This window comes from Hyperoodon ampullatus, assembly GCF_949752795.1.
Source record: "Hyperoodon ampullatus genome assembly, chromosome: 9".
In the NCBI taxonomy this organism is placed as follows: domain Eukaryota; kingdom Metazoa; phylum Chordata; class Mammalia; order Artiodactyla; family Ziphiidae; genus Hyperoodon; species Hyperoodon ampullatus.
In genome coordinates this window covers 101,780,941-101,806,850 of record NC_136922.1, presented here as the reverse complement: position 1 = coordinate 101,806,850, position 25,910 = coordinate 101,780,941, and the positions used below count along the sequence as shown (strand labels likewise).

The 25,910-nt window shown below is 52.3% G+C and overlaps 1 protein-coding gene across 1 annotated transcript; it reads left to right on the top strand.

Annotated features, from left to right (window-relative positions):
- Positions 1-6,952: 6,952 nt before the first annotated feature.
- PDIA4 (protein disulfide isomerase family A member 4) lies at positions 6,953-25,677 on the top strand (the record flags this gene model as incomplete). Its single annotated transcript, XM_079711292.1, has 10 exons — positions 6,953-7,040; positions 12,815-13,001; positions 14,198-14,403; positions 16,388-16,526; positions 17,466-17,671; positions 17,796-17,954; positions 20,681-20,832; positions 22,797-22,953; positions 23,250-23,483; positions 24,444-25,677. 10 exons carry the CDS (start codon positions 6,953-6,955, stop codon positions 24,857-24,859), a joined length of 1,944 nt encoding a protein of 647 aa, XP_079567418.1. The 3' UTR covers positions 24,860-25,677.
- Positions 25,678-25,910: the final 233 nt, after the last annotated feature.

Below are 25,910 nucleotides of genomic sequence, written 5' to 3'. Positions count from 1 at the left end.
TTCTCATGTTTAAAATGACTTGTTCTCATCATTCTTGAGCAACTTCCTTGCTATCTCTGTCACAAGTTGTTCCACGTGTGGCTTCTGTTTACCCTGTTCCAGCGCTGCAGTTGATCACCTCTCCCAGGACCCCTGGGTCCTTGTAACGGAGAGTGGGTTAGAAGCCAAGATCCGGCACTAGTGGTGCCCATTGCTATTTGAGGATTGCTACTCCCAGACCCTCTCAGTGGACAGAGCTAGGACATACATACGTATAACACGTACACATGTTTATATTTACACTTATTTCCACATCTTTTTTTTTTCTTTTTTGCGGTACGCGGGCCTGTCACTGTTGTGGCCTCTCCCGTTGCGGAGCACAGGCTCCAGACGCGCAGGCTCAGCGGCCATGGCTCACGGGCCCAGCCGCTCCGCAGCATGTGGGATCTTCCCGGACCGGGGCACAAACCCGTGTCCCCTGCATCAGCAGGCAGACTCTCAACCACTGCGCCACCAGGGAAGCCCTCCACATCTATTTTTATGAATGATTCCACACCAATACCACTACCATACCAGTGTCCGTTCTAGTTTTGTCCCTTCCCATATCGGTAATTCTCATCTCCAAGAGTGAGATTTGCTTCCATTATCTGTAATATATTTATTTATCTGATCCGTCCTCCTGTGAGTAAGCCACCTCATGGGGCCACTGCCACCCCTTCCCCCGAGCAGAGCCCCACTGGGGCTCTGACATCCTGCTCTGGGCCACCCCACCCCCTCCCATCCCCACCTGCTGTAGATGCTTACCTTACTCAGCTCTACTTAATGATTTTGGAACTGAATTGTTCAGGAAAGGAAGGGAGGAGAAAGAGGAAGGAAAAGAAAGAGGAGAAGGGAAGGAAAAGATGGTGACACTGTTAATGGACATGGTTTAGTTAACAAAATGAATCAGTGTAGAAGTGAAAAAGATCAACAGAGGTGATAAATTTAATATGTGAGTGGATATATGACTGAAATTAACCCCCAGACTGAATCTAGTCCAGATCTGAAAGTCGTTTAAATAAAAGTGATTCTAATGCTATAAAATTAGGAGTAATTTACTAAGATCATAAACATCAACAGCCAATTGCAGATGGCCATGGGCTGAGGTTTGGAAAGCACATCCAGTCCAAGGGCAGCACCAGGAGGAAGAGCAGTCCCAGTCATTCAGCAAACGTCGATGTGGCCGGGTATCGTCCCTGCCCTCGAGAAGCTCACAGTCAAATGGAGAGAAAGACGAATAAGGGGCAGATATAGGAAAGTGGAATAAGCGCCAGGTGAGAGGAAAAGCAGACGCGTGAGGAGAGCACCCCAGAAGGGCACTTAACCCACATTCAAGGGGTCAGGGAAGTTGTCCCAGAGAAACGACACCTCAACTCAGTCTTGACCAATGAGAAGCAGGTTGCACCTGCCCAAGAGGTAAACTTGAAGTTGATTAAAACGCAGGTTAGACAGTCTAATGAGAACCAAGGAGGAAAGCAATGCATGTTTTCGATGAAAGGGCTTCATGTGTGGTTTATGAGAGAAGGCAGATTCCAGTCATTGGAAGGAGGCAATTAAGACTAACACATGTTGAGAACATCCAGCCCTCGGATGATAGGAGATGTTGCCCACAGTCCTACAGAGGGAAGCCAGGAGGGGAACAAGAGGACGAGCAGGTTCAGGGACGCGGCAGTGAGCCAGGGCGTGACAGAGCGGGATGCCACCTGCTGGTCCACTCAGCTGGTCCACAACCACTGAGCCTGTGCTCTAGAGCCTGCAAGCCACATCTACTGAGCCTGCATGCCATAACCACTGAAGCCCGCATGCCTAGAGCCTGTGCTCTGCAATAGGAGAAGCCACCGCAATGAGAAGCCTGCGCACCACAAGGAAGAGTAGCCCCACTCGCAGCAACTAGAGAAAGCCTGCATGCAGCAACAAAGACCCAACGCAGCCTAAATAAATAAATAAATAAATAAATAAATAAATAAATAAAATTTATTTTTAAAAAATTATCAATATCAGCAGTAAGAGAAGTGACCTCACTACAGATTCTACAGTTATTTAAAACATAAAAAAGAATATTAACAACTTTATGACAATAAATTTGACAACTTACGTGAAATGGACAAATTGCCACTAATTACCAAAGCTCCCTTGAGAAGAAGTAGATAAACTGAATAGCCTTAATATTTATTAAAGAAATTGAATTTATAGTTAAGATCTTTCCCACAAAGAAAATTTCACTAGAGAACTTTACCAATTCTCTAGTGAATTGGTAAACTATTCCAGAAAACTGAGAAAGAGAGAATACTTCCCAACTCATTCTGTGAGGCCAGCATTACTGATTTATCAAAGCCAGATAAAAATATAACAAGAGAAGAAAATTAAAGATCAATATTTTTATACATAGATATATAAACTCAATAAAATTTTGGTAAATCAAATCCAACAATATATAAAAATGATAATACATCATGACCAAGTGCAGTTTGTCTCAGGAATGCAAGGTTGGTTTAACTTTTGAAAACCAATCAATATATTAATCTATATGAACAAACTAAAAAAGAAAAACAATATGATGTATTCATGATTTTTTTAAAAAAAACCTCTCAGAAAACTATGAATTAGAAGGGAACCTCCTCAGCCTCAAAAGTGCATCTGCTAAAAACCTATAGCTAACATCAAATAATGGGAAAGACTGAATTCTTCCCCTGGTATCTAGAACAAAGCAAGGATATCTTCTCTCACTACTTCTCTTCAGCATTGTACTGGAGATTCCGGCCAGTGAAATAAGGAAAGTAAAAGAAATGAAAGGCATACATAACAAAAGGAAGTAAACTGTCTTTATTTGCAGATGACATGATTTATGTAGAAGATCCCATGGAATCTAAACAAAGCTATGAAAACTGCAGTGAGTTTAGTAAGGTTGCAGGAGACAAGGTCAATATACAAAAACCAATTGTATTCTACATACTTTCAATGAACAATAGGAATTTGAAATTTCAAGTGAAATTTTTTTTTTTTAATTTTTATTTATTTATTTATTTATTCATTTATTTATGGCTGTGTTGGCTCTTCGTTTCTGTGTGAGGGCTTTCTCTAGTTGCGGCAAGTGGGGGCCACTCCTCATTGCGGTGCGCGGGCCTCTCACTATCGCGGCCTCTCGTTGCGGAGCACAGGCTCCAGACGCGCAGGCTCAGTATTTGTGGCTCACGGGGCTAGTTGCTCCGCGGCATGTGGGATCTTCCCAGACCAGGGCTCGAACCCGTGTCCCCTGCATTGGCAGACAGATTCTCAACCACTGTGCCACCAGGGAAGCCCCTCAAGTGAAATTTAAAGATTCACTTAAAATAGCATAAAATAGGGACTTCCCTGGTGGTCCAGTGGTAAAGAATCTGCCTTACAATGCAGGGGACACACGTTTGACCCCTGGTTGGGGGAACTAAGATCCCACATGCCACGGGGCAACTAAGCCTGCACAAGCCACAACTACTGAGCTCGTGTGCCTCAACAAGATAAGAGAAAACCCGCACACCCCAACTGGAGAGAAGGCCACCCACTACAATGAAGAACCCACGCGCCACAATGAAAAATCCCGTGTGCCTCAATGAAGATCCTGTGTGCCACAACTAAGACCCAACGCAGCCAAAAATAAGTTAAATAAATATATAATAAATAAATCTTTTTAAAAATAGCAAAAATATATGCAAGATTGTACACTGAAGATCACTAGTCACATAGTAGGTACTCAATAAATACTGAATGAGTAAAAAGTTGGTAGGGTCTAAACTCAAGGCTGTGAGGTCTGACTCCAGACCCTCTACTCTTAACCTTTCACAGCAAACACAGTAAATATTTTTTGTTTCTAATATAAAAGTATTCTGTCTTTAAGTTTTACTATTTAATTTCCATAAGGGCATTGGTCTCTTTAGTAACAGCTACCAAATGTCTGGAACCTAGCATTTGGTGACAATACTACTAAAATAACCTCAGTTTGAGTCTTAAAACATCTTCTTAAGAATTCTTTCACCATAGAACAATGAGAAATGGTGGCCAAGACCACTGGCTTAACAAACAAACAAAATGGCTGTGCAAGTTGCCTATATTTGCAAACTAGGAAAGAATGTCTTATCACAGACAATCTCCTGCAAAAATGCTGGCTTAGTCTTACTCTCAATGTTTGGCCACACCTGTAGTGTGAACATTTTGCTGTTTTGAATCACATCAAAGGCAGTAAATACTCCAAGCTATTGGAAGATTCAATAAAAGTTGCAGTAGCTGAGTATCATTACATCCTAAAAGGTCAGGATAGAGTCTGAGTACCATGTCTCAGCTATGAACAGGATGGAGTTAATGAATATGGTAGGCATTCTCAGGCAGCTGCCTGAGCAGCTAAAGGAGGTCTGAGTGTGTGCATGGGACCTCATTTCAGTCTCTCATCTTCATGAGTCAAGGTGAACCCTTCAAGGGAGAGCTCAATTCCTTCAGAAGACAATGTAAGAGCATGAGAAAATGAGTATGATGTGATTTTAAGTTAAAAACGTAAGCTAGAAAAGTACATGCAGATTGTATCTCTGGCTACAGTAGTGTTTGCCTGAAGAGGCAAAGATTTCTGAAAACGAATCCGTTTATTTCTGAAAACTTCAGCTTTTCTTTCCCCTTTCTACTGAAAGGGGACTATATCAGAACCATGGGAAAGATAGTCAGGACCATTCCTGAGTTCTCCAGCACATAGAAGAAATGGTTTCATCCCACAGGGTTTAATTCCCCAAAAAGATTGATCATAAGCTTCATGCATTCAGGGCATGCAGATGTGCAGCTGCCTGGTTTCAGTTTACAGTTTTCTGACCATATATTCTTGGCTTGTGAAAACTGACATAAGTGCCAAGATTGGTAATGATATTGTCACAGATCCACCCGGAGACTATCTAAATGGGGAAGATTATTTCCCCGTAGGCCGCTTCTCTAGAGAGTGCTGTTTGGGAGAAGAGGGAAGCACATGTTCAAACTGATCTATAAACATAACCTAACAGTGTTAAATGGCAGCCCTGAGGACAAGCCAGGGCCAGTTCTGTGTCTTAAAGGCAGCCTCCTATGTTCACAACTAGTTATAAAGATCTTGGAGATAATCACAAAAATCTCTCTCTCCATTCTGACCCTGAACACAGTGGTCTCCAGCCTACTTGTACCCATATAACCAAATCTGGTGATATTTGGGGATAAAGAAAAAGTGAGTTGCTTTTCAACTTGATAAACTAATGTTTTGCTGTTGAATGAACTGTTCATTCATTGTTCGTTGCTCTAAATGTTTTTTAAAAAGAAAATATTAATTTCACAAGTAATATGATACTGATTTCATATATATGTGTGTGTATACATACATATACACGGCATTTTGAAAGGTTTCCTCTTATACCTTGGATCAACAAAGGGTCTTCGTGAAATTGGTTGTATTTGTCCCACTTCTGGGCAAATGGTATTCTCAATCCTCAGTTTAATAAGGATTCAGAGGAAACTACCAAGAAAGATAAAAATTTTGGCTGGGCACACTATCTTTTTGAAGAGTTTCTTAAAATGATATTCAACTGTTTGATATTCTACATTCAGAGCATTCTGATAAATCACTTAGTGCATACTCATCCTGTCGTTACAGTTAATTGAATAATGTCTTCCTGCCCTACAAAACTGAGGGGAGTACCATCAGATTCAGTAGTTCAATAGAAATTTATTAAATTTAATAAATCAAATTTAAAACTTTCTAATTACTAAAGCCTGTGAGTAGTTAGCTTTCTTTCTTCCTGACAATCTGTATACACAGAAGAATACTTCTGGACCCTCGAGTTTTGTTAATTTGACCTATCTGTCTTCCGTAACTCTTCAGGCATATGAATCCCCAGGTGTTAAAGAAATCTCAAACCCTAAGACACATCACGGCTTGACGAACAAAAATCATTATCTATCTTAATCTAGTTTTCTTCCTCCTAAATTGTCAAGAGGGAAAACCCCAAGCCTATATTTAGACTTGTGTAAACCTATAGATTTTGCATAAAATCAGGAAAATTGATAACATGAAGCAAAGTTTAGACACACACCTGACGGCCTGCTCATAGATGAAACCCTAGAGAGAAGCTTCCCCAAATCCTAGTTCTAGATTCACTTTTACTGCATGCGACCCCCCGTCCCTAAGGCCAATTTGTGTTTTAATCCAGGAGAGAAACGCCAACTTTCATTCGCGCAGGCATAAACCAAAAAGACCACGAACATGAAGCCGACTCCGGAGTCCCGTTCTCTCTCTTTCCCACCAACAGACTAGTTCGGGACCCTCCGCCGCTTCGCTCTTGAGCCCCCCCCCCCCGGGGTCCCCCAGGGTTGCGCACACGTACCTTCTCACCAACGTTCTGCTAAGGACACGTGTTCTTCCTGCCCAGATCAGCAGCTTGGAGCCCCGCCCGCCTCGCATTTCCAAGGCCCCGCCTACCGCTCCACCGGCCAATTGCTCCTGAGGCGTAGCCCGACCCCGCCCCTCCGGCCCCTGCCGGCCGCCTTTGTTCTCCCCCGCTCCCTCTCTCAGCCTGTGCGCTCCAGGCAAACCGAGTGGCAGCCGCTGATTGGAGGCCGCGGCGCAGCCAATCAGAAGGGGGCACCTCACGTTAGCGCTCCGATCTTTAAACGCCGGAACCGCGGGGCCTGCGGAGGAGGCCGGGAGGAGGAACTGCGCTGAGAACGGTGCTGCGGGGCTCGGACGCGCACTACGGCTCACGCGGCCCGCGCGCCCGGTCGGGCTGGGATTGGCCGGTCCGCGGTTTCCCCCGCCCCCAGTCAATTGCCGGCTAGGTCTTCCGGTGGGGGGCGGTTTATTTCCTTACTTCTCGTTTCCTTTCGCGAGACCGGAGCCAGAGGTTCGGGATCGCCCAGCGGCCGCTGGCGCGAGGAGGCCGAGCTCCGCACCGCCGCGATGAGGCCCCGGAAAGCCTGGCTGCTCGTTCTGCTCTTAGCCCTGGCGCAGCTGCTGGCAGCGGCGAGCGCCGAGGGCCCGGATGAAGGTGAGCGGCGGCGGGCCGGGCCTGTGGGCGGGGGGCGCCGCGCGGACCGCCGACGTGCTGCAGTTTGAGGGCGGTAGCGGGGGACAGGATCGCTTGGGAGATCCGGGAGAGGAGGGCGGCGAAGCGGCCGGGGCTGCCACCGAGGCTTGAACGCGGAGAGGATGTAAAGTGCCTACTTTGCATGCTGGCTCCTTCGCCCTGATGCTGCTCAGATTTTCCTCGAGTCCAGGCTGACTGCCCGCTCCTGGGAAGGGGAGCTTGGGAACTGGTTCAGCATTTGAGACTAACACGCCCAGGGAGTGTGAAGGGAGAGGGGCCTCTGTTTTCAAAACAGATTTTAGAGAAGGGGCGAGGGCATGAAGCCCCAAGTGGGAGCTCTCGGGACAACCGCGGGCAGCAAGCATTTTACGTCTCAAAACTGTGTTTTTTAGGTTTGGATATAAGTAACTCAAGGGTTCTGGTTTGAGGGAGAAAGGGATGGCTTGGTTTGCATCTTTTGGAAACCGGAGATAACATTCCTTTTGCGAGCATTTATTGAGCACCTACTGTGTGTGCCAGTCACTGCACTGGGTTGTGGGAGTTAAGGATGAGTGTGGCCCCTGCCCATAAAGCGCCCGCTCTGGGAGGAAGGTTCGCAGCTACTAGTCATCACTCCTGCATTTTTCTTTGAAATCGGCTAGCTAAAAACAAATGGTGTAAGAGAACTTGGAAAATTAGAAAGTTTTAGTCAAGAAAAGAATGCTAATTCCTAGAGAACAGGGCATTGCATTACTGGTCTTAAACTTCTTCCTCTCTGGCCTTTCTCTAGGTGACTGGTGACTAGAGTTTTTTCCTGTTGAGTTTGTTCCAATATAAATAAACTCCTTTTTCTAATGTTAGTGTGTAAAGGAACTGTGAACTTTATACTCTTTTAAACAGCTTGAGTAACTTCTGTGCAAGTCAGTGATTCAAGAGTCTTTACCCACGTAGAAAGGTAAGTTAAAAACCAGCGCTTGGTGAGAAGAACACCTACCTGCCGCCAACAGGAACTAGAGAGTAGTGTCACCTACGTCTTAGGACCTTTATCCAAATACTTGGTGCTTATTTAAATACAGGGTCCCAAAATACACCCAAGCGGACTGCAGCGGTGGGCCCTCGAATCTGCATGTTAAACATTTCATTGATTCATGGGCAAAGTAAACTTTGGGAGGCACCTTAAAGTTTGAGGACCAGTGGAGATGGAGGGTAGTTTTTGGAACGTAGCCAAAGAGCAAACTAGCTTTGTCTTGGTTCTGATCCAGTGATTCTATTTTGCGGGGATTCTTAAGAGGCCTGGAAGGGTGGCAAACATGGGTGGACACCAAGGGCTATTAGGAAGAGGGAGTCTGTCATTTGGGTCCCAGGTCACTAATGCACTGGAGACCCTGGGAAGTAGTCGCCTCTGGGGTGAGCCCAGGAATCTCTGCGGTTGGGTAGGGTGGGGCTTCTAGTAGTTACCTTGACTCTTTCCCATCCCTGGCTCTTCACGTTCAGCTTCTATCACAGATAACCCATCCCGTGGATTTATTTTAGGGCCACACTTCCCTCTACCCCAGATGATCCCAGTCCTTAGGGGGTTTTCCCCCTTTTGTGCCTCTCGTGCATTTTACCTTTTTGTTTTGCCGCACTGCTGGGCATGCGGGATCTTAGTTACTTACTTATTTATTTATTTGGCTGCACCTGGTCTTAGTTGCAGCATGCGGGATCTTCATTGCGGCCTGTGAGCTCTTGTAGTTGCGGCATGCAGCATGGAGCCCGGGGCCCCCTGCATTGGGAGTGCAGAGTCTTAACCGCTGGACCACCAGGGAAGTCCCTTGCTTGCTTTTATTTGGGATTGGTTTAGATTTTAAAGTAAGTGGAAATTCACTTGGGTACAGTGCTGAGGAACTGTCCAGTTGTCCCTCTCTTTTCGTTTCTGAGAAGTAATTATCAAACGAGTCCATGTAAAGCTTGGGGCATCCTGGGAAGAAAATCCTATGTGTCAACATGGCATAGCGGCTGAGCAGTCAGGACCCTCCACTCAGTAGCCTTGTGCCTTTGGGCAGGTGACTAAAGCTCTCTGTTTCTTCCTCTGTAAAGTGCATGTAATGTGTTTCCCTCGGGGGATGAGATAGTGTGCTTAAGTGCTCAGCACGGTGCCTGGCACATAAAACATGTCAGTTAAGTGATGTTATATCTGATAACAAATTTCTCTTTTTCTATTCAGTATTGACCTAATGGTAAGATTTACCCAACTTTTATGGGCACCTCCCTGGTGGGGACTGGAAGACCGGCCAGCTGAGGAGGCAGATGAGGACATGCTGTAAGGAGCCGCTGGTGTCCAGCCTGGGCAGGATCCAGAGTTGTCAGATGTACTGGTGGGAGGGGGCAGGGGTTGCAATGACCTCGTTAGAGGAGGGGCCTACATTTCAGGAGTGGCCTTACTGGGTGGGCTAAGCAGTGTGTGGAGATGATGCAAGAGGCTTCACTGACTACACGCTGGGGAGGATGGCACCCTTCCAGAAGGTGCTGGAAGGCTTTGGATATATTTCTATCCTAGAATGTCCAACTTTAAAAGTGAAGCCCAGTGAAGAGTGGTCTCCCCATTAAACTGAGATATTTTCCTTGTCCGGATGTGTGGGGTTTTAGTCCGTGGGAATACAGAGCCAGCACCTTCTCCAGTTGCAGAGGAGTCAACCCTGGGGGCTGTCTGCAACTTGGGGAGGAATGGAAAGGGGGGGCCACGCCTTAATGCTGTTGAGGATCCTTAATTACATAGGGAATGTTCTGCCATTTTGTTTATCCTTAAAAATATAAACTCAAAGTCAATTTTTTAAAAAGTGTCAAGAAATGAATTCAGTGTTCGGATCTCTGTCCCAGGATAACTCACGGACCCCCATTTAATCGTGAGAGCCCCATTACCAGTAGTGCTCGCAGACCACTTCGGGCTGGGTGTAGGTAGGAAAGCATCTTTGCTTTTCCGTTTTGTAAAATTCACCTTATCCCTGTGCATTGAGCGGGTAGCCGAGTCCCTCTTCCTCCCCGAGCTGTTTCCTAGCTTGAAGAGAGGATTGAGTTCTCCCGAGCCTTCTTTCCAACCTTCCTCCAGTCTTGCCGTCTGCCCGCAAGTAAACTTGATTCTTGGACTGAGCTGAGCAAGCAGCCAGGCGATGAGAGTGGAGATGCACTGCCTGGGGCATCTACCTAACTGCCCACAGCAGGCCTTCCGGGCTGTGGGAGCACCCAGATCTGGGGCAAGGCGTGTGGCGCTTCCTAGGCCCCCGACAGGAGCAGAGAACCTGCACGACATCCCCACATTAAGCCCCCGGTTTTGCAGCCCCGATGTGGGTCATTTTGGGTGGGACTTTCAAGTGAGGGGCGGTCAGACTAGCCTTTTGAAAGCCACTGGGACCAGGGTTCTGCAGGCCGACATGGGTCAGCTAGTACTTATCCTGCAAGTTTGTTGTAGGCAGTGTTCCTAGAAGTACCGGGAGCCCCTAGCCAGCTGGTGTGAACCCGGAGGTTCTCAAGCGTTACGTCCTAGGATTCCCGAGGACCTGGGTGTATCGTGTTGGCTGCCAGTCACCAGTGGAAGGGGATTCAGTGTGACGTGAGTGTAAAGAAACGAGCTGAGGCCACAGCCCTGGGAGGTGGCATTGGGGTTGAGCCCAGGTTGTCTTCCTCTGGGTCCTGCCCCCTCCACGTCCAGGGAGCCTGGTTCTCATCGCTCTCCCCAAGCCTCCTGCTGACAGTGCTGGGGGCCTGGGGCTTCTGCAGGCCTGAGCACCCCACAGGGTCCCTGATGGGGAGCAGGGAAGTGGCAAGGTGGCTGGGGAGCTCGGGGAGGGCGGGAGGAAAACTGCGGGCAGGGCCAGTAACCTGCCCCAAGAAACATGGGAGTCTGCTGGGTATGTACTCCTCAAATTGGTGGGTGTTCTTTTTGGATTTTAGAGCCGTTTCTCCTGCCCGTGCAATGGAGGAACTTCTGCCTTAAGTTGGAGAGGGGGATGTGAAAGGAAAAAGCAGTGGGTGTTTGAAGGGACAAGTGTGGAGGAAAGTGGGGCTCGGTGGGGTGGGGTGGGTTTTTTGGTTTGCTTTTGACAATTAGTGTGCAGATTGGTAGATTTTAATGATAACGAGCAAAGCTGCCACCCTGCCCAGACCAGTTCCTGGCTTTTCTGAGCAGCTGCAGGGCCAGCACTGGATCAGTTCAGGGGCAGCTAAGATTGGTCAAGTCCCAGGGGTTCCCGGGTCCCGAGGGCAGGTTTTCAAGCCCTGACCTCAGTCCCGCTGTCAGTGTTGGTTTCTCTCCTGGGAAGCATCTCCAAAAATAAATAATTGGCCCTGAAACATTCTGCCTTTGGAGTTGATGAAATCGTGCTGGCTGCAGTTCTGTTTGCTGACGTGGTAGCAGCTGGGGAACCTGGGTAACGAGAACTGCCGTTCAGGATTTCTGGTACCTGTAGTTCAGCAACAAATTCAGTTGAACCTTGATAATAAGATGTGCTCATATTCTTGCGTTCTGGAAAGAGTACTTTGCTTCTAGGCAGGGCGTCCTACAAGGGTACGAACAGGAAACAAGTACTGGTTCTCAATTTTTCACTCTGGAGGATGGAATCCTAATCCATTTCTGAAAGGGGTGGCATTTTTACCTCATACACATAAAAAATAGCCCCACATGTGTTATAATCCTCAGCAAAAGGTTGAAATGTGAAGGGAAGAGTGTGGGGAATCGATTATCTTTTACTTATAAAGTCAGCCCGAGTAACCTCCAGGGTGGAAAAGTTGAGAACCAGTACTTGTTTCCTGTTTGTACTCATCTGGGGACCTGGCAGTCAGTCATTCATTGGGGGGGGCGGGCAGGGATTAGATGCAGTCCTTCTTGACTGTGGAAGCAGAGAGGGTGAGGAAGAGGAGCACGTCTGTGAAAGTTAGCCTGGCCCTTGAGCACAGACGTGGGGGACCCACAAAGTGAGGAACCTGAGACGCACGGCGGCGTGCATATGGGTGAGGGAGCCTTGCCTCGGGGCAGCCCGAGGGGTGGATCGGATCTGTGCCTGGGGAGCGGGAGGGAGGGTTCTCTGTGCCTGGGCTGGAGGCCTGCAGAGCAAGGCCGGGGAGGGAGTGCTCCGTCTGGAGAGGGGGCTGGTCCTGCCATCCGAGTCCTGCTGCAGATTTTAGACTTTAAATTCTAGACCTGTAGTCAGTTTTCAACCGTCTTTTAGGCGTGACCTCCCTTTAAGTGAAATCTTAAGTGGCCACCCGATATGCAAATTTCTGGGGTCGGGGAAGCCCCCAGGGACCACGCAGGACTCATGACCATTTTGAGGGTTTTGGGTTCAAGGGAGTTTTTTTTTTTTTTTTTAAATAAAGTTATTTATTTATTTTTTTTGGCTGTGTTGGGTCTTCCTTGCTGCGCGTGGGCTTTTCTCTAGTTGCGGCGAGTGGGGGCTACTCTTTATTGCAGTGCGCTGGCTTCTCATTGCAGTGGCTTCTCTTGTTGTGGAGCACGGACTCTATAGGCACGCGGGCTTCAGTAGTTGCGGCATGCAGGCTCTAGAGCGCAGGCTCAGTAGTTGTGGCTCGCAGGCGTGGCGCACAGGCTTAGTTGCTCCGCGGCCTGTGGGATCTTCCCGGACCAGAGCTCGAACCCGTGTCCCTTGCATTGGCAGGCGGATGGATTCTCAACCACTGTGCCACCAGGGAAGTCCCTCTAGGAAGATTTTTAAGGAGGAGGGTCACCAGTTTCCTAACCAGTCTGGGTATTTTCTGCACAGATTCTTCTAAGAAAGAGGATGCCATTGAGGAGGAAGACGAGGAGGAGGAAGATGACGAGGAGGAGGACGACGACGGTGACGACTTGGAAGTTAAGGAAGAAAACGGTGTCTTGGTCCTAAATGACGCAAACTTTGATAACTTTGTGGCTGACAAAGACACGGTGCTGCTGGAGTTCTACGCTCCATGGTGAGGACCCACGCTCCGCCCCCCTCAGCCAGATGGACCAGGGGTTCCTCTGTGTCCCAGGCTTGACCCCTCAGTGTCATCCGGACCCCGCAGGGTGGGAGTGTCCGGGTGCAGGAACCCAGACTCCTGGTTCGCGAGCGCCAGGAGCTCAGCACTCTGCCAGTTTGCATTGAGCGTCTGACGAGCCAGCCCTCGCGGACCACGGGCCCCACTCGTTTCAGATCCAGTGCTTAAAAAGGTGAACACGTCCTCTGCTAGTTACAGCTGGGGGCGGCTGACGAGCTGTGATGACACAGAGACCTGCGTGGGTGACAGACGCATCCCTCGTTACAGATTCAGCCCTCCACCCCTCCTCCTGCCCGGAGTCTGGCGGCTGCCCAGTGCAGCCCCTGGGGCCTCCCATAGGAAAGGTGCACGGGCCCTGGGGGAGCAGCCCCTCTTTTCCCATCTTTCACCCTCACGGTGCAGCCAGTCATGACTCTTGGGCTCCTTCCCCCCACCTCTCTCCTGCTGTTTTTTCCATCTCATAATCCCGTCTTCTTTTTCCCCTTTCTCCTGCCCTCCTTGGTTCACTTCAGAGACAAAATAGTCAAGATATTCTTATGTTGTTTGTCTAGCACAGTGTGAGATACTTCGTAAAAGTATCTAAACAGTCCTTAGGACAGGCCTATGAGGTTACATCATTCCTGGTTTATAGATCAGCCGTTCTCAAACATTTTGTTCTCAGGACCCCTTAACGCTTAATAATTGAGGACCTCAAATAGCGTGTTATGTGGGTCATGTTTATCAGTAGTTACCATGTCGGAAATTAAAACCGAGAAATAGAAAAAGCCATCTTTAAATAACAGGAGCCCTCTTACATGTTAACATCAGAATGCTGACGTCATCGTCGGTCACGTAGCCTCTGGAAAACCCTGCCATATGCTTCTGAGAGGAGCGGAAAAGACAGCATCTTTCAGGAAGAGTCTTCTCCTTACACTGGGGCGTAGAGAGGTTGAAAGCATGTTCCCTCAGCAGCGCTCAGTTTCGAACCTGGAGCTGTTTGACTTTCAGCTGCCTTGGCCTCCCCTGTTTTGTGTTTCTTGTTAACTGCAAACCTTTCTGGTCCCAGTGCCCCCGCTGGTGTGCGTGTTGCTGGATTTAAGACTCCATGGGTACAGTTAACCTGCTGCTGCTTCCCGAAATCTAATTCTCAGGTGCGGGCATTGCAAGCAGTTTGCTCCAGAATATGAAAACATCGCCACCACCTTGAAGGAGAATGACCCTCCCATTGCTGTCGCCAAGATCGACGCGACCTCGGAATCGGCGCTGGCTAGCAGGTTTGACGTGAGTGGCTATCCCACCATCAAGATCCTTAAAAGGGGGCAGGCTGTCGACTACGAGGGCTCCAGGACCCAGGCAGGTGAGCGCTTCTGAGCTGCTGGTGGACGTCGGGGGGACGGGGCCCCCTCCCCCTGGAGGGGACAGTGGAGGGGGTGATGGGAGAGAATTTGGATATTAGAAAGGAAGCCGAGCTGAGTGGACGGGGAGTGATCCCTGATGGAATGTTCGCGGACACTTGGATCAGCATAAACTCGTCCTTGCACGGGAGGGGGTATCTTCTTCCATTGACGGCCAGGAAACTCAAGGTCTGGAGCCAGCGTGTGGCAGTTCATGGGTCCTGCTAGTACGCCGGAGCAGTGCTTCTGAACAACGTCTAGCTTGCATCCGACTCACGGGGTTGGGATGGGGTGAGGTGGGGTTGAGGGGGCTCGTTAAGACAGACTGTCGAGCGCCAGCCCAGAGCTTCTGATGCACTAAGTTTCAGGTCTGGCCCAGTAACCTGCGTTTCTTGCGAGCGCCAAGGGCTTGCGAACGTGCGGCTCCAGAGCCCCACGTTGGAACCACTGGTGTGCGGAGCCAGACAGTGTTTCTAAAACCAGGCCCGATGGATCCCTGCCTGGCTCACATCAGACACGAAATAAGTTTCATTAAATGAATGAGAAAATAACATTGTGGTAGCCTTTAGCCTATCTCTTAATCACTTAAGAAAAGAAGATTGCTTTGTGCTGCATTTTCCATTCCCAGTATAGCATAGTAGAAATAGCACTGAGTAGGTTTGGGGTCTTCATTGCCATCACGTAGCCCTGTGTCCCCCCACAAGGGCCTCCCTTGCTGGGCCTTGGGCTCCTCATCACGGAGTGTGAGGTCATTTGGACTTGATCTCAAGGTTCCCTTTGGATTGGTACGAGAGTCTGTCCTGTGACGGACTTGTATGTTTGGAGGTCTGCGCTTGGCACCTGACAGCTAGGGATGTGGCCCAGTTTGGAATCTTGAGAGCAGAGTTTGCCTAAGTGGCCTCCCCAGGCACCAGCCCTCCCAGTGCGTCTTAATAATGGGGCTCGGGGCTTCCCTGACGGCACAGTGCTTGACAGTCCGCCTGCCGATGCAGGGGACACGGGTTCGTGCCCCGGTCCGGGAAGATCCCACATGCCGCGGAGCGGCTGGGCCCGTGAGCCATGGCCGCTGAGCCTGCGCGTCCGGAGGCTGTGCTCCGCAACGGGAGAGGCCACGGCTGTGAGAGGCCTGCGTACTGCCAAAAAGAAAAAAAAAAAATAATAATAATAATGGGGCTCGCCCGCGTTGATGGCCCCAGGGCCTCAGCTCTGCTGCCTACACCGGCAGGTGCTGCTCTGCGCGCTCCAGTCTGAAAGCTCGTGCTTTGCGGCAGTGGGTCTCAGACCTGGCTCCTTGGTAGATTCTACGGCAAAAAAGGAGAGAAAAAGTTTGCAGCCGCTGCTCCTAAGAACCCCTTGGAAAGTGCTTTGCGAGCATATATTCAGTGTCCCAGGCCTGGCGTTGAATCCGTCTCCGGGGAAGCAGGCCACAGATGGGCCTTTTGCAGTCTGTGCAGCCTGAGCGGCGTGGGAGCTGCTGCTCCTCTTTTCATTTTTCTCCAGTTTGGTTACATTTTATGATGCGTGTAACATGCCAGTGCTAGATGTGCGTGTCTAAATACGTATGTATTTGTACGAGTTAAGAGGATGCCCCCAAAACTATTAATAGGCACGTGTGGTCAAACACTGGGAGATGACCTGTCGGGGTTCGAGTGCAGTTAGAACCCCGGCGTGGTAGGAACGGAAGTCTCGTTCGTTGGGTTGGGCTTGGACTGTCTCGAGCAGTCTGCAGGGGGTGCGTGTGGCAGCGGGCATGTGACGGACGGCTGCTGGAAACAGTGGGCCTCTGGCTCTTAATTGTGCAGAGTGGCCCTGGCTGTAGACGTGATTGGATTTCAGGAAATCGCATGGGTCCCGTTCTGTGGCCCCGCTCGCTCTCTCCGCCCCTCACCACCTGCCACCCCTGGAGCGGGGGCCTGCATGTGCTCAGTCTTGTGTTGTTTCTTCCAGAAATTGTGGCCAAGGTCAAAGAGATCTCCCAGCCCAACTGGACACCTCCACCGGAAGTCACGCTCGTGCTGACCAAAGATAACTTCGATGAGGTGGTGAACGACGCAGGCATCATTCTGGTGGAGTTTTATGCCCCGTGGTAAGATGGTGTCTATCACCTGTTATCAGATACTGGTCAGGCCCGTCCTGTATTCGGTACAGGCACGGGCCAGGGGTGGCAGAGACAGACCCCCGCACGCGAGGCAGGGCTAGCCGAAGAGCAGGCGGGTGCCAAGTCCCTGCCGGGCACAAGTGGGCAGAGTGGGGCGCTGCGTGTTCCGAGAGAGGTGTTTTCACAGAGTCTTTCCTGGGGGGTAGGATGAGGCTAAAATATAGGCCTGAAGCGTGGAGGCTGCAGGGGAGAGTAAGCCACGTGGGCCACCCAACGATCTGGGGCCCCTCGGAGCTGGAGGACACGGCCGTGCTCCGGGCGGTGCCCACTGCCCCCCGGGCCTTGCTGCCTCCCCCCTGAGATGTTTGAACCTTGGTTTTCTCTGTCTTCGTCTCTGCTCTCGACTGTTCTGGAGTGGATCTTGGAAGTTGACCCCGACTCTTGCTTTACACTCACGACGTGTTCCCTTCTCGTGCCGGGGCCCCGGGGTCCCTGCAGTTTCCTGCCTTTTGTCCCTTCTCCTCACCCCCCCGCCCTTCACAGACTTGCACCCACTTCCTGCCCATCCCTCGTGTCCCCGCTCACCCTCACGTCCTGTGTGAAGTCACCACTGACGGGTATCCTTACCCGCCCCAGCTCTCCAACCAAGAAAATTGTCTTGGCCTTTCCCACGTCTTACCCCGCGTCACGGTTACGCCCCTGTCCACCCATGTCTCGGGTGTGTGTGTGTGTTGTGTGCGTCCCCCACCCCCATGAAGGAGGAGGCCACATCCTGCTGGCCCCTGGGGAAGGCCCGGGCCCCGCCCTCCCCCGGGGGCATCCCGAGGTTGTCGCCCGGGAGCGCAGGCAGGGTTTCTGCGCTTCACTTACCTGGCAGGTGGCATCCACACCAGAACAGGCCCCTGACAGAACAGCTTCCTCTCGCAGGTGTGGACACTGCAAGAAACTGGCCCCCGAGTATGAGAAGGCCGCCAAGGAGCTGAGCAAGCGCTCTCCCCCGATCCCCCTGGCGAAGGTCGACGCCACTGCAGAGACAGACCTGGCCAAGAGGTTCGACGTCTCCAGCTATCCCACCCTGAAAATCTTCCGCAAGGGAAAGCCCTTTGATTACAACGGCCCACGGGAAAAATACGGTACTGCCGCCTCCTCTGGCCTCGGTGGGGAGGGAAGCTCCTGGCGCGTGTGGCCGCCGGCAGAGCTGTGGGGACAGCGCCCTACAGCCCCAAGCGGCCCCTCAGGCGTGTGCTGTGCTCCTAGGGATCGTGGACTACATGATCGAGCAGTCCGGGCCGCCCTCCAAGCAGATCCTGGCCCTGAAGCAGGTCCAGGAGTTCCTGAAGGATGGAGACGATGTCATCATCGTTGGGGTCTTTAAGGCGGAGAGCGACCCAGCCTACCAGCAGTACCAGGACGCTGGTAAGGAGTGGCCCTCTGGGCGGGGCAGAGTGCCCGGGGCCCGGGCAGTCTGAGGTTGCTGGGGAGTCTGCTGCTTTTGTATAAAACTCCTGGGCGTCGATTTAGGGGCTGGCTTGATGGAAGAATTGAGGTTGCATACGTGGGAACAGGCTTTCCTTTCTGGGCTTGGGGGTTGGTTCTCTGTTGATTTACTTGCACGTGGGTGATATGATCTCTTACTAAATAGATGAGAGGGCTGCGCAGTCCCCCTCCTGGCCTCTGAGAGGAGGGGAGGGGCACAGTCAAGTTCATCCTTCCAGGGGCCCCTTCCCAGAGCCGTTCCCTCTGCCAGGGGTAGGGTCTTGACCGGAGAGTGAGGGTTTCTGCATCAGACCTGGGTTCAAGTCCTGGCTCTGCCAGTGTTAGAATACCGTGACCACAGTCAGTGACTTGATCAGCTCGGAGATCTCACGTCCGACACGGTGACCTGTCCTACTTGGAAGGTTGCTACATTAGTTGAGATAAAGTGGAGGAAGCGCTTAGCAAAGCGCCTGGGGATGCTGATCGCACGGTGAATGCTGGTCTTGCTGGTCTGGGAGGCAGTTTATCACCAGCAGCTGTCAGTGGTGTCCCGTGGGGGCTGGCGTCCTCGCTCCCCGGCTGGTCCCCAGGTCATGAACAAAAGATGGTTTTTCAGGGACGGTCAGGACCCTCTTGGTCCTCATCAGCTCCTGCTGAGTGCCCTCCACCCCTCACCCCACGTCACACACACAGAACAGTTTGCCTTTCTACTTCGAAGGAGTAGTTATGACCTGCTTGCCACTTAGTGCTAATCCTGTGCCGCGCAGTCACGGTTGTGCGTTTGTCAAATGCAGATTAACGTAGAACTTACAGTAGAGCTAAACTCTGTTTGTGCTTCCTCAGTCTTCACTGATTCACTCAGTAACCTTGTCACCCAGTTGTGCTAGAAACTTGCAGAGGGGTCCCCTAGCCCACCCAGGGCCACAGGCAGCCACAGCGTCCCCAAACCTACACATTTATGTGCATGCAGATCCCTGGGGATCTTGTCAAAATGTGGGTTCTGGGGCTTCCCTGGTGACACAGTGGTTGAGAGTCTGCCTGCCGATGCAGGGGACACGGGTTCGTGCCCCGGTCCAGGAGGATCCCACATGCCGCAGAGCGTCTGGGCCCGTGAGCCATGGCCGCTGAGCCTGCGCGTCCGGAGCCTGTGCTCCGCAACGGGAGAGGCCACAACAGTGAGAGGCCCGCGTACTGCAAAAAAAAAAAAAAAAAAAAATGTGGGTTCTGGTGCTATACATCAGGGTGGGCCCGGGTGCTGCCCATCCAGCTGCCTCACTTCCAGTCTGACATACGTGTGACTCCACGTGGCCGGCCGGGTTAGGCTCAGGCAGGGGTGACAGTCACTGGGCCTGGGGTGTAGACTGCGGGGAAGGAGCCAGAGACAGTCCTGGGGCTGCAGCGCGGACGACGGGGAAGCTGATGGGGCAGGAGCAGAGGGGAGGCTGGCGGGAGGAAGGGGTCTGTGAGCGTGGAGGGCGGGCAGGAGGTTCTTGAGTCGATTCTGTCTCTCCACCCAGGGCCACCTGATAACAAATACCCGGGGCGCCTGGCGGCTTAGAACGGGTGTGCCTTCTGGGTGGGCCACCTTGTTTCATTCTTACAGTGGTCTGAGAGGTGCCCTGTCCTGTTTCTACAGAAGAGGGACTGGGGCTCGGGGAGGTGAGTAACTGGCAGGCCTGAAGTCACCCAGTTGGCAGGTCGAAGATTACGATTTCAGTCGAAGTCTGTCTTAGCTTCCAAAAGCTGCGAGCTTGTCCAGGTCGCCCCTGCCTCCTGCAAGACACGTACTGTGCCCTCAGCCGCCTGTCCCTATAACCAGTCGGAGGCTGCCCTCGGGTGGGGCGACACCTCACCCAGTGCTGGGACCACAGACTCCGCTCAGGGTGCGTCTGGATGCCTCAGCCAGGACAGAGCAGAGGGACTGAGGTGATTCCCCTGTGGGGTCCGGGGCAGGGGTTGACAGGCCGGCCCACGGGCCAAATCCGGTCCTCACCTGGTTTTGTCAGTTCCCTTAGAACACAGCACACTGGATGGTTTGCACACTGATCAGCACAGAGCTGGGTCGTCGTGACCATGGGGTCCACAAAGCCAAGATAGTTCCCGTCTGGTCCTTTCCATAAAAGTTTGCCAGCCCCTGTTCTAGAGTATCCTCAGACAGTGGGGTTGCATTTGGGAGTTTCCCAAGATTTAAAGTACGTATAGCAAAAGAACCGCAGCCCACAAACAGGCCACCCAGCAACTCGAGGAGGAGCAGTCAAGCCCCTGCGAAGGGTGCTGGGTGTGAAAACTCCCTGTGGGGATGGAGGGTTCTTGTGACGGACACAGGAGGATTGGGGCTGTCTGTCTAGGGTTATGCGCTTCTCAGCGTCAGAGGCCACAGTCGACCGTAGCGCCTGACGAATTAGCTCTTAAGTTTTTCTGTGAAGGTAGTCTATTTTTAAAATAAATTCCAAGATATATAGATTTTAAGGTATTACATCTATACCAACTTTTAAAATCCAGACTCCTTTCAAGTGTTTCAGCTCTGGATATTGTCCACACAGCGTTCGTGGTTAATGACACTATTTTCTGGGCGTTTGCTTTGACTGATGGGGGGTAGTGAGTTGAATCTAGATCATTTAAGCAATTTAGTAAATTGTGTATTTGCTGTTCTGTTAAATTTTCAGCTAACAACCTAAGAGAGGATTACAAATTCCACCACACTTTCAGCACTGAAATAGCAAAGTTCTTGAAAGTCTCCCCGGGGAAGCTGGTCATCATGCAGCCTGAGAAATTCCAGTCCAAATATGAGCCCAAGAGCCACGTGATGGACATCCAGGTGGGTGAGGGATGCCAGCCCTGGGGCATCCGATCGGCACGAAGGTCTCTTGGTCAGGGTTCGCGGGAGGGACGGTGGTCGGGGGATGGGGTCTCACATACCTCGTGGGTCGTGGGGCCTTGGCCCCTGGCAGAGCTCCACCTGTTTTTGCCAGAAGGGTTCCCCCAGTCTTTATAGCTCCTGGCATGCCAGCACTGGCCTGCGTGGCTGGTGTGGCTCCTGGCCAGGACGTGCTGGCTGCTGGGTCTGAGCCGAGGCTCACTTGCCGCCAGGTGGCTTGGGCGCTGAGGCCTACGAAGCGATGACGGGCCTCTCTGTTCACTGGGTGAAGCTGTGGGACGTGGCATGTGGACTTGGCCTTTCTTTCCCCTATGTGCCCCCACTCTCGGTCTTCCTAAGGGGGTGACACACTCACCTCTAGAGGGGCGGAGGGAGTTCCCAGCCCAGGGTGAGCCTGGGTCCAGCTCGGTGTTCCGAGTGCTTCACAGGGGCCCCGCACTCCACTGAACAGATCTTCAGGTTTGGAAAAAACCTTACATCTTGAATCCAAATATTTTATTTGATAGAAAGATGCAGAGAAGTGAGCTAACAGACTGGAGGTCCCACAATCAGTTAGGAGCAGACTAAGGGGAAAATGCAGGTGTGCTCCGTCCCCAGCCAGGACATATGAGGGTGGTCTCATCTCGCCCCCTGCCCTCCAGCTTCTCTTTTTAGCATCCAGAGATACTGACTCTGGGTCCACAGAGGGGCCCTGATGGCACAGTTCTGTATGGTGTGCATGCTCCTGGGAAAGGGGGCTGTCTGCAGCTTTCAGTAGATTCTTGAAGGGGTCCTTGACCTGAAAAGGTTGAGATCCACAGTCTGTTGTACACATCACTGCTCCTTTGCTCTTTTGGTATTCTTTATACACCGTCTTGGTTGCAAAAATTATTTCAGGCTGCTTTGTAAAAAATTCACACAGCAGGTAAAATGTGATTTTTTCAAAATGGATTTAAAAATTAGGACAAAGGGAAGACAAGGGCAGGACAGGTAAGATGAAGCCAGGTGTAAAATCAGCACAGGCAGCACTGACTGCTGTGAGGGGGTAGCCTGTTTGCTGCAGACGTAAGCGAGGACGGCTCTGGCCTTGAGTTCAGATTCGGGCCCGCGGGTGCCAGGTGCTCAGCTCGGGAGCACATTTGTCCTGAGTCCCTCGGCTTTGAGCTCACCTCCTGAGTGATGGTTGCTCCAGGGGTCGTCCTGATGAAAGACACCCCACAGCCCGGCTGCCCTCTGCCTTGTGCCTGCTGCCTCCTCCCACCTGGCCCACCCTGCCATTTTTCAGCACCACCTGGCGCCACCTCCTGACCATCCCTGCGGATGGGACATGGGCCCTAGGGGGAGAGAGCAGTGATCATCCATCACTTCCTGCTGGGCAGGCAGCCTCACCTCGCTGGGCCTCGGTTTCCTCACCTGTAGAGTGAGGTGGCCGTGCCACCCTCACGTGCAGCTGTGTGGCCCCGTGCTCTTCCTGAGAGACGCTGCCCGCACCCCTGCCCGCGGCTTTGGTGTAGCAGCTAGTCAGGGGCAGGCTTTCTCCAGGCGGAGCTCAGAGCCCCAGCGGCGCTTTGCATCACGGCACCGTGTTCCTCGTCCGTGCAGTGTCCCTGAGAGGCTGCTGTGAGGATCAGACCAGGGGAAGGGGGGACCCTGCGCCCAGTGTAGCTCACGTTAGCACCGCTGTCATCTGGGAGCCGGGCCTTCCCCCAGCAGAACCTGATTGACCTGGACCGCAAGCCCCCACCCAGAGGGAAGGGCACGCGGCCTCTGCGGTTGCCCGAGAGGCTCACTTCGGGTTCCCTGGAGGAGGGGCCCCAGCATCACTGGGTGGACTTGAGTGGGGCCCCTGTGCCCATCTCTTGGAGCAAATGTCTTTTCCCATCAACAGCAACAGACAGCTGCACCTCACCTGCCCCCTTTTGCAGGACCCCACGGAGAGCTCGGCCATCAAGGAGCACGTGTTGAGGCACACGCTGCCCCTTGTCGGCCACCGCAAGTCTTCCAACGAGGCCAAGCGTTACTCGCGGCGCCCCCTGGTGGTCGTGTACTACGGCGTGGACTTCAGCTTCGACTACCGCGTCGGTGAGGCCCGGGTTGGCAGCTGGGGTGTGTGGTTACTTACGGCTTCAGGGGCTTTTTCCTCCCGGGCTATGTCGCTACCCTCTTCCCTCTCTGCTTGAGCACGAGGGGAGCTTCGAGTCGAGTTGGGCCCTCTTAGATTGGAGATGCGGGGGCGATCGGGCGAGGCCAGCCCCCAACCCCGACCCGCCTGCGGGCAGGGGCCCTGGGCTGCGGCCCGAGGCTGGTCCGGGGTCTGCGCCTGGCATCTGGAGCCTCAGCCGCTGCCGCCCGGCTCACGGCCCTCGGTGCCCTTTCAGCCACTCAGTTCTGGCGGAACAAGGTCCTGGAGGTGGCCAAGGACTTCCCCGAGTACACCTTTGCCGTGGCCGACGAGGACGACTTCGCCACGGAGGTGAAGGACCTGGGGCTGAGTGAGAGTGGGGAGGAGGTGAACGCGGCCATCCTGGACGAGGGCGGCCGCAGGTTCGCCATGGAGCCCGACGACTTCGATGCCAACGCCCTCCGTGCCTTCGTCAGCGCCTTCAAGAAAGGTGGGCCCCCCCATCCCATCCCCGCCCCATCCTCCACCTCCACTGCCCAACTGGCTTGTTGTCGGGGGCCTGGCCCAGGCTTCCCCCTGGACCCGAGGGATGGGAAGATGGGGATGGAGAATCCCTGTTCTTTTGCTTTCTCTCTCTCTCTCTTTTTTTTTTTTTTTGTATTAGAAAAAAGGCAGGTGTCTTGGAAATCTCAAGAAACATCATTATTATTATTATTATTATTTTTTGCGGTACGCGGGCCTCTCACTGTTGCGGCCTCTCCCGTTGCGGAGCACAGGCTCCGGACGCGCAGGCTCAGCGGCCATGGCTCACGGGCCCAGCCGCTCCGCGGCACGTGGGATCTTCCCGGACCGGGGCACGAACCCGTGTCCCCTGCATCGGCAGGCAGACTCTCAACCACTGCACCACCAGGGAAGCCCAAGAAGCCTTATTTTTATAATATGTAAAGTACAACAGGCTTTTGGACTTAGATGTAAGTTTCATGTATGAGGGAAACTTGCTTTGGCATCAAGCCGAGTGTCTTTCTCATCTGGTTGAGCACATGGCCCCAGGTCCCCAGCGCTGGCGGCTGGCGGGCAGACCTCCTTGTCCGTCTCTGCTCAGTCTGCTCCCCACCGTGGCTTCCAGCCCACGGCGCCCACCCTCCTAGTAACCCCTCTGCATCGGGAGCATCTCTTGTGACGGCCTCACTGAACAGGACCCAGTGTCTGTTAGGCCTTGTGGGGAACCACCTGCACCCTCTCTGGCCTTTGCAGGGACTGGGAAAGTAGAGGATGTGAGGAAACCAGAGAACTGGGGGTGGGCTTCTGGAGACAAGGCCCTGCCTGGCCCTGGCAGCGTCTGACTTGCCCTGTCCTACACGTCAGGCCAGCCTCACTGCCTGGTCCAGTCAGAGCCGCCAGGGTCCGGGCCTTTCGGTTCTCACACTCCTCTGCTTGCTTTCCTCGGCAGGAAAACTGAAGCCAGTTGTCAAATCCCAGCCGGTGCCCAAGAACAACAAGGGGCCGGTCAAGGTCGTGGTGGGGAAGACCTTCGACTCCATCGTGATGGACCCGAAGAAGGACGTCCTCATCGAGTTCTACGCGCCCTGGTGCGGGCACTGCAAGCAGCTGGAGCCCGTGTACACAGCCCTGGGCAAGAAGTACAAGGGACACAAGGATCTGGTCATCGCCAAGATGGACGCCACGGCCAACGATGTCACCGACGACCGCTACAAAGTCGAGGGCTTCCCCACCATCTACTTTTCCCCCAGCGGGGACAAAAAGAACCCAATTAAATTTGAGGACGGAAACAGAGATCTGGAGCATTTGAGCAAGTTTATCGAAGAACACGCCACAAAACTGAGCACGGCCAGGGAAGAACTTTGAAGGCCTCAAGGGTCTGCTCAGGGCGAGCGCGGCAGGGACCAGACAGCGAAGCTTCCAGCACTCGGCAGTGGGGCCGGAGCCAGCTGCGAGCCCGGTGGGCTTGCTCAAAGGCAGTCTCTCCAGGTGTTCTGGTTTGTCTTGTGTTTTAATTTTTTATACTTTGGTATTTCACCTCATGCTCTGATACTGAATAGATATGAATGACTCAGTAGATTAGTCCAGAATTTTACAGAGGATACATCTATTTTTATCATTATTTGGGGTTTGATTTTTTTTTTTAACCTTTTCACCTTCTTTAATATATTTCTTCAAAGCAGACAAGTTGAATCTCTTCTGTGTGATTTTTTTTTTCTCTTTTTTTAATTTAAAATTTAAGAAGCCTTTGCCAAATCACGTCGACTTTTCCTTTTTGTTTTATTGTCATCGGAGGAATGCTTAGCCGAAGATGGGACTGTTGGTGTTTGTTTTTTCTTCTTCCTGTTGTGGCACAAAGTGAGAACTGTCGCCGAGCACCCTGCCGAGGACGTCATTTCAGCCCGACTGATCTGCCACCCGGTCCAGGGAGAAGCAGCATCTCTGCAGGCCTGAGCGTCACCGTGCCTTCTCCTCCCCAAAGCGAGGACCGCAGGCAGGAGCGTTTCCCAGGTGCTCCCAGACCTTTGGAGCCAGGATCTGAGGCTCAGCCTCCGAGGGGCCGCCTGCCTCTTCAGAACCGCCGTGGCCGAGGAGAGATGAGCTAGGGCACAGGTGGAGACTTCAGGGTGATAGGAGGCTAGGGTAGGCCATTGCGACGGAATAAAGAAAGGATTGAAAATGAACCTCCGTCACCGTCCTAGAGAACGTGGTCCCGCCCTGGAGCCTCAGTGTGCTGGAGATGGAGAGGCCGGGCCTGGAGGGGAGGCTCCCTGCCCGGCCTGCAGAGTGCAGGTGGCCTCACTCCAGCCCTGAGCATCCAGGGGTGGGGTGGCATCCCGACCCGGGTAGGGGCATCGATGGGCTCTGCCCTTGGTTGGTTGTGGGTGGGCAGTGGTGCATTCTGTCGGGAGGGGCC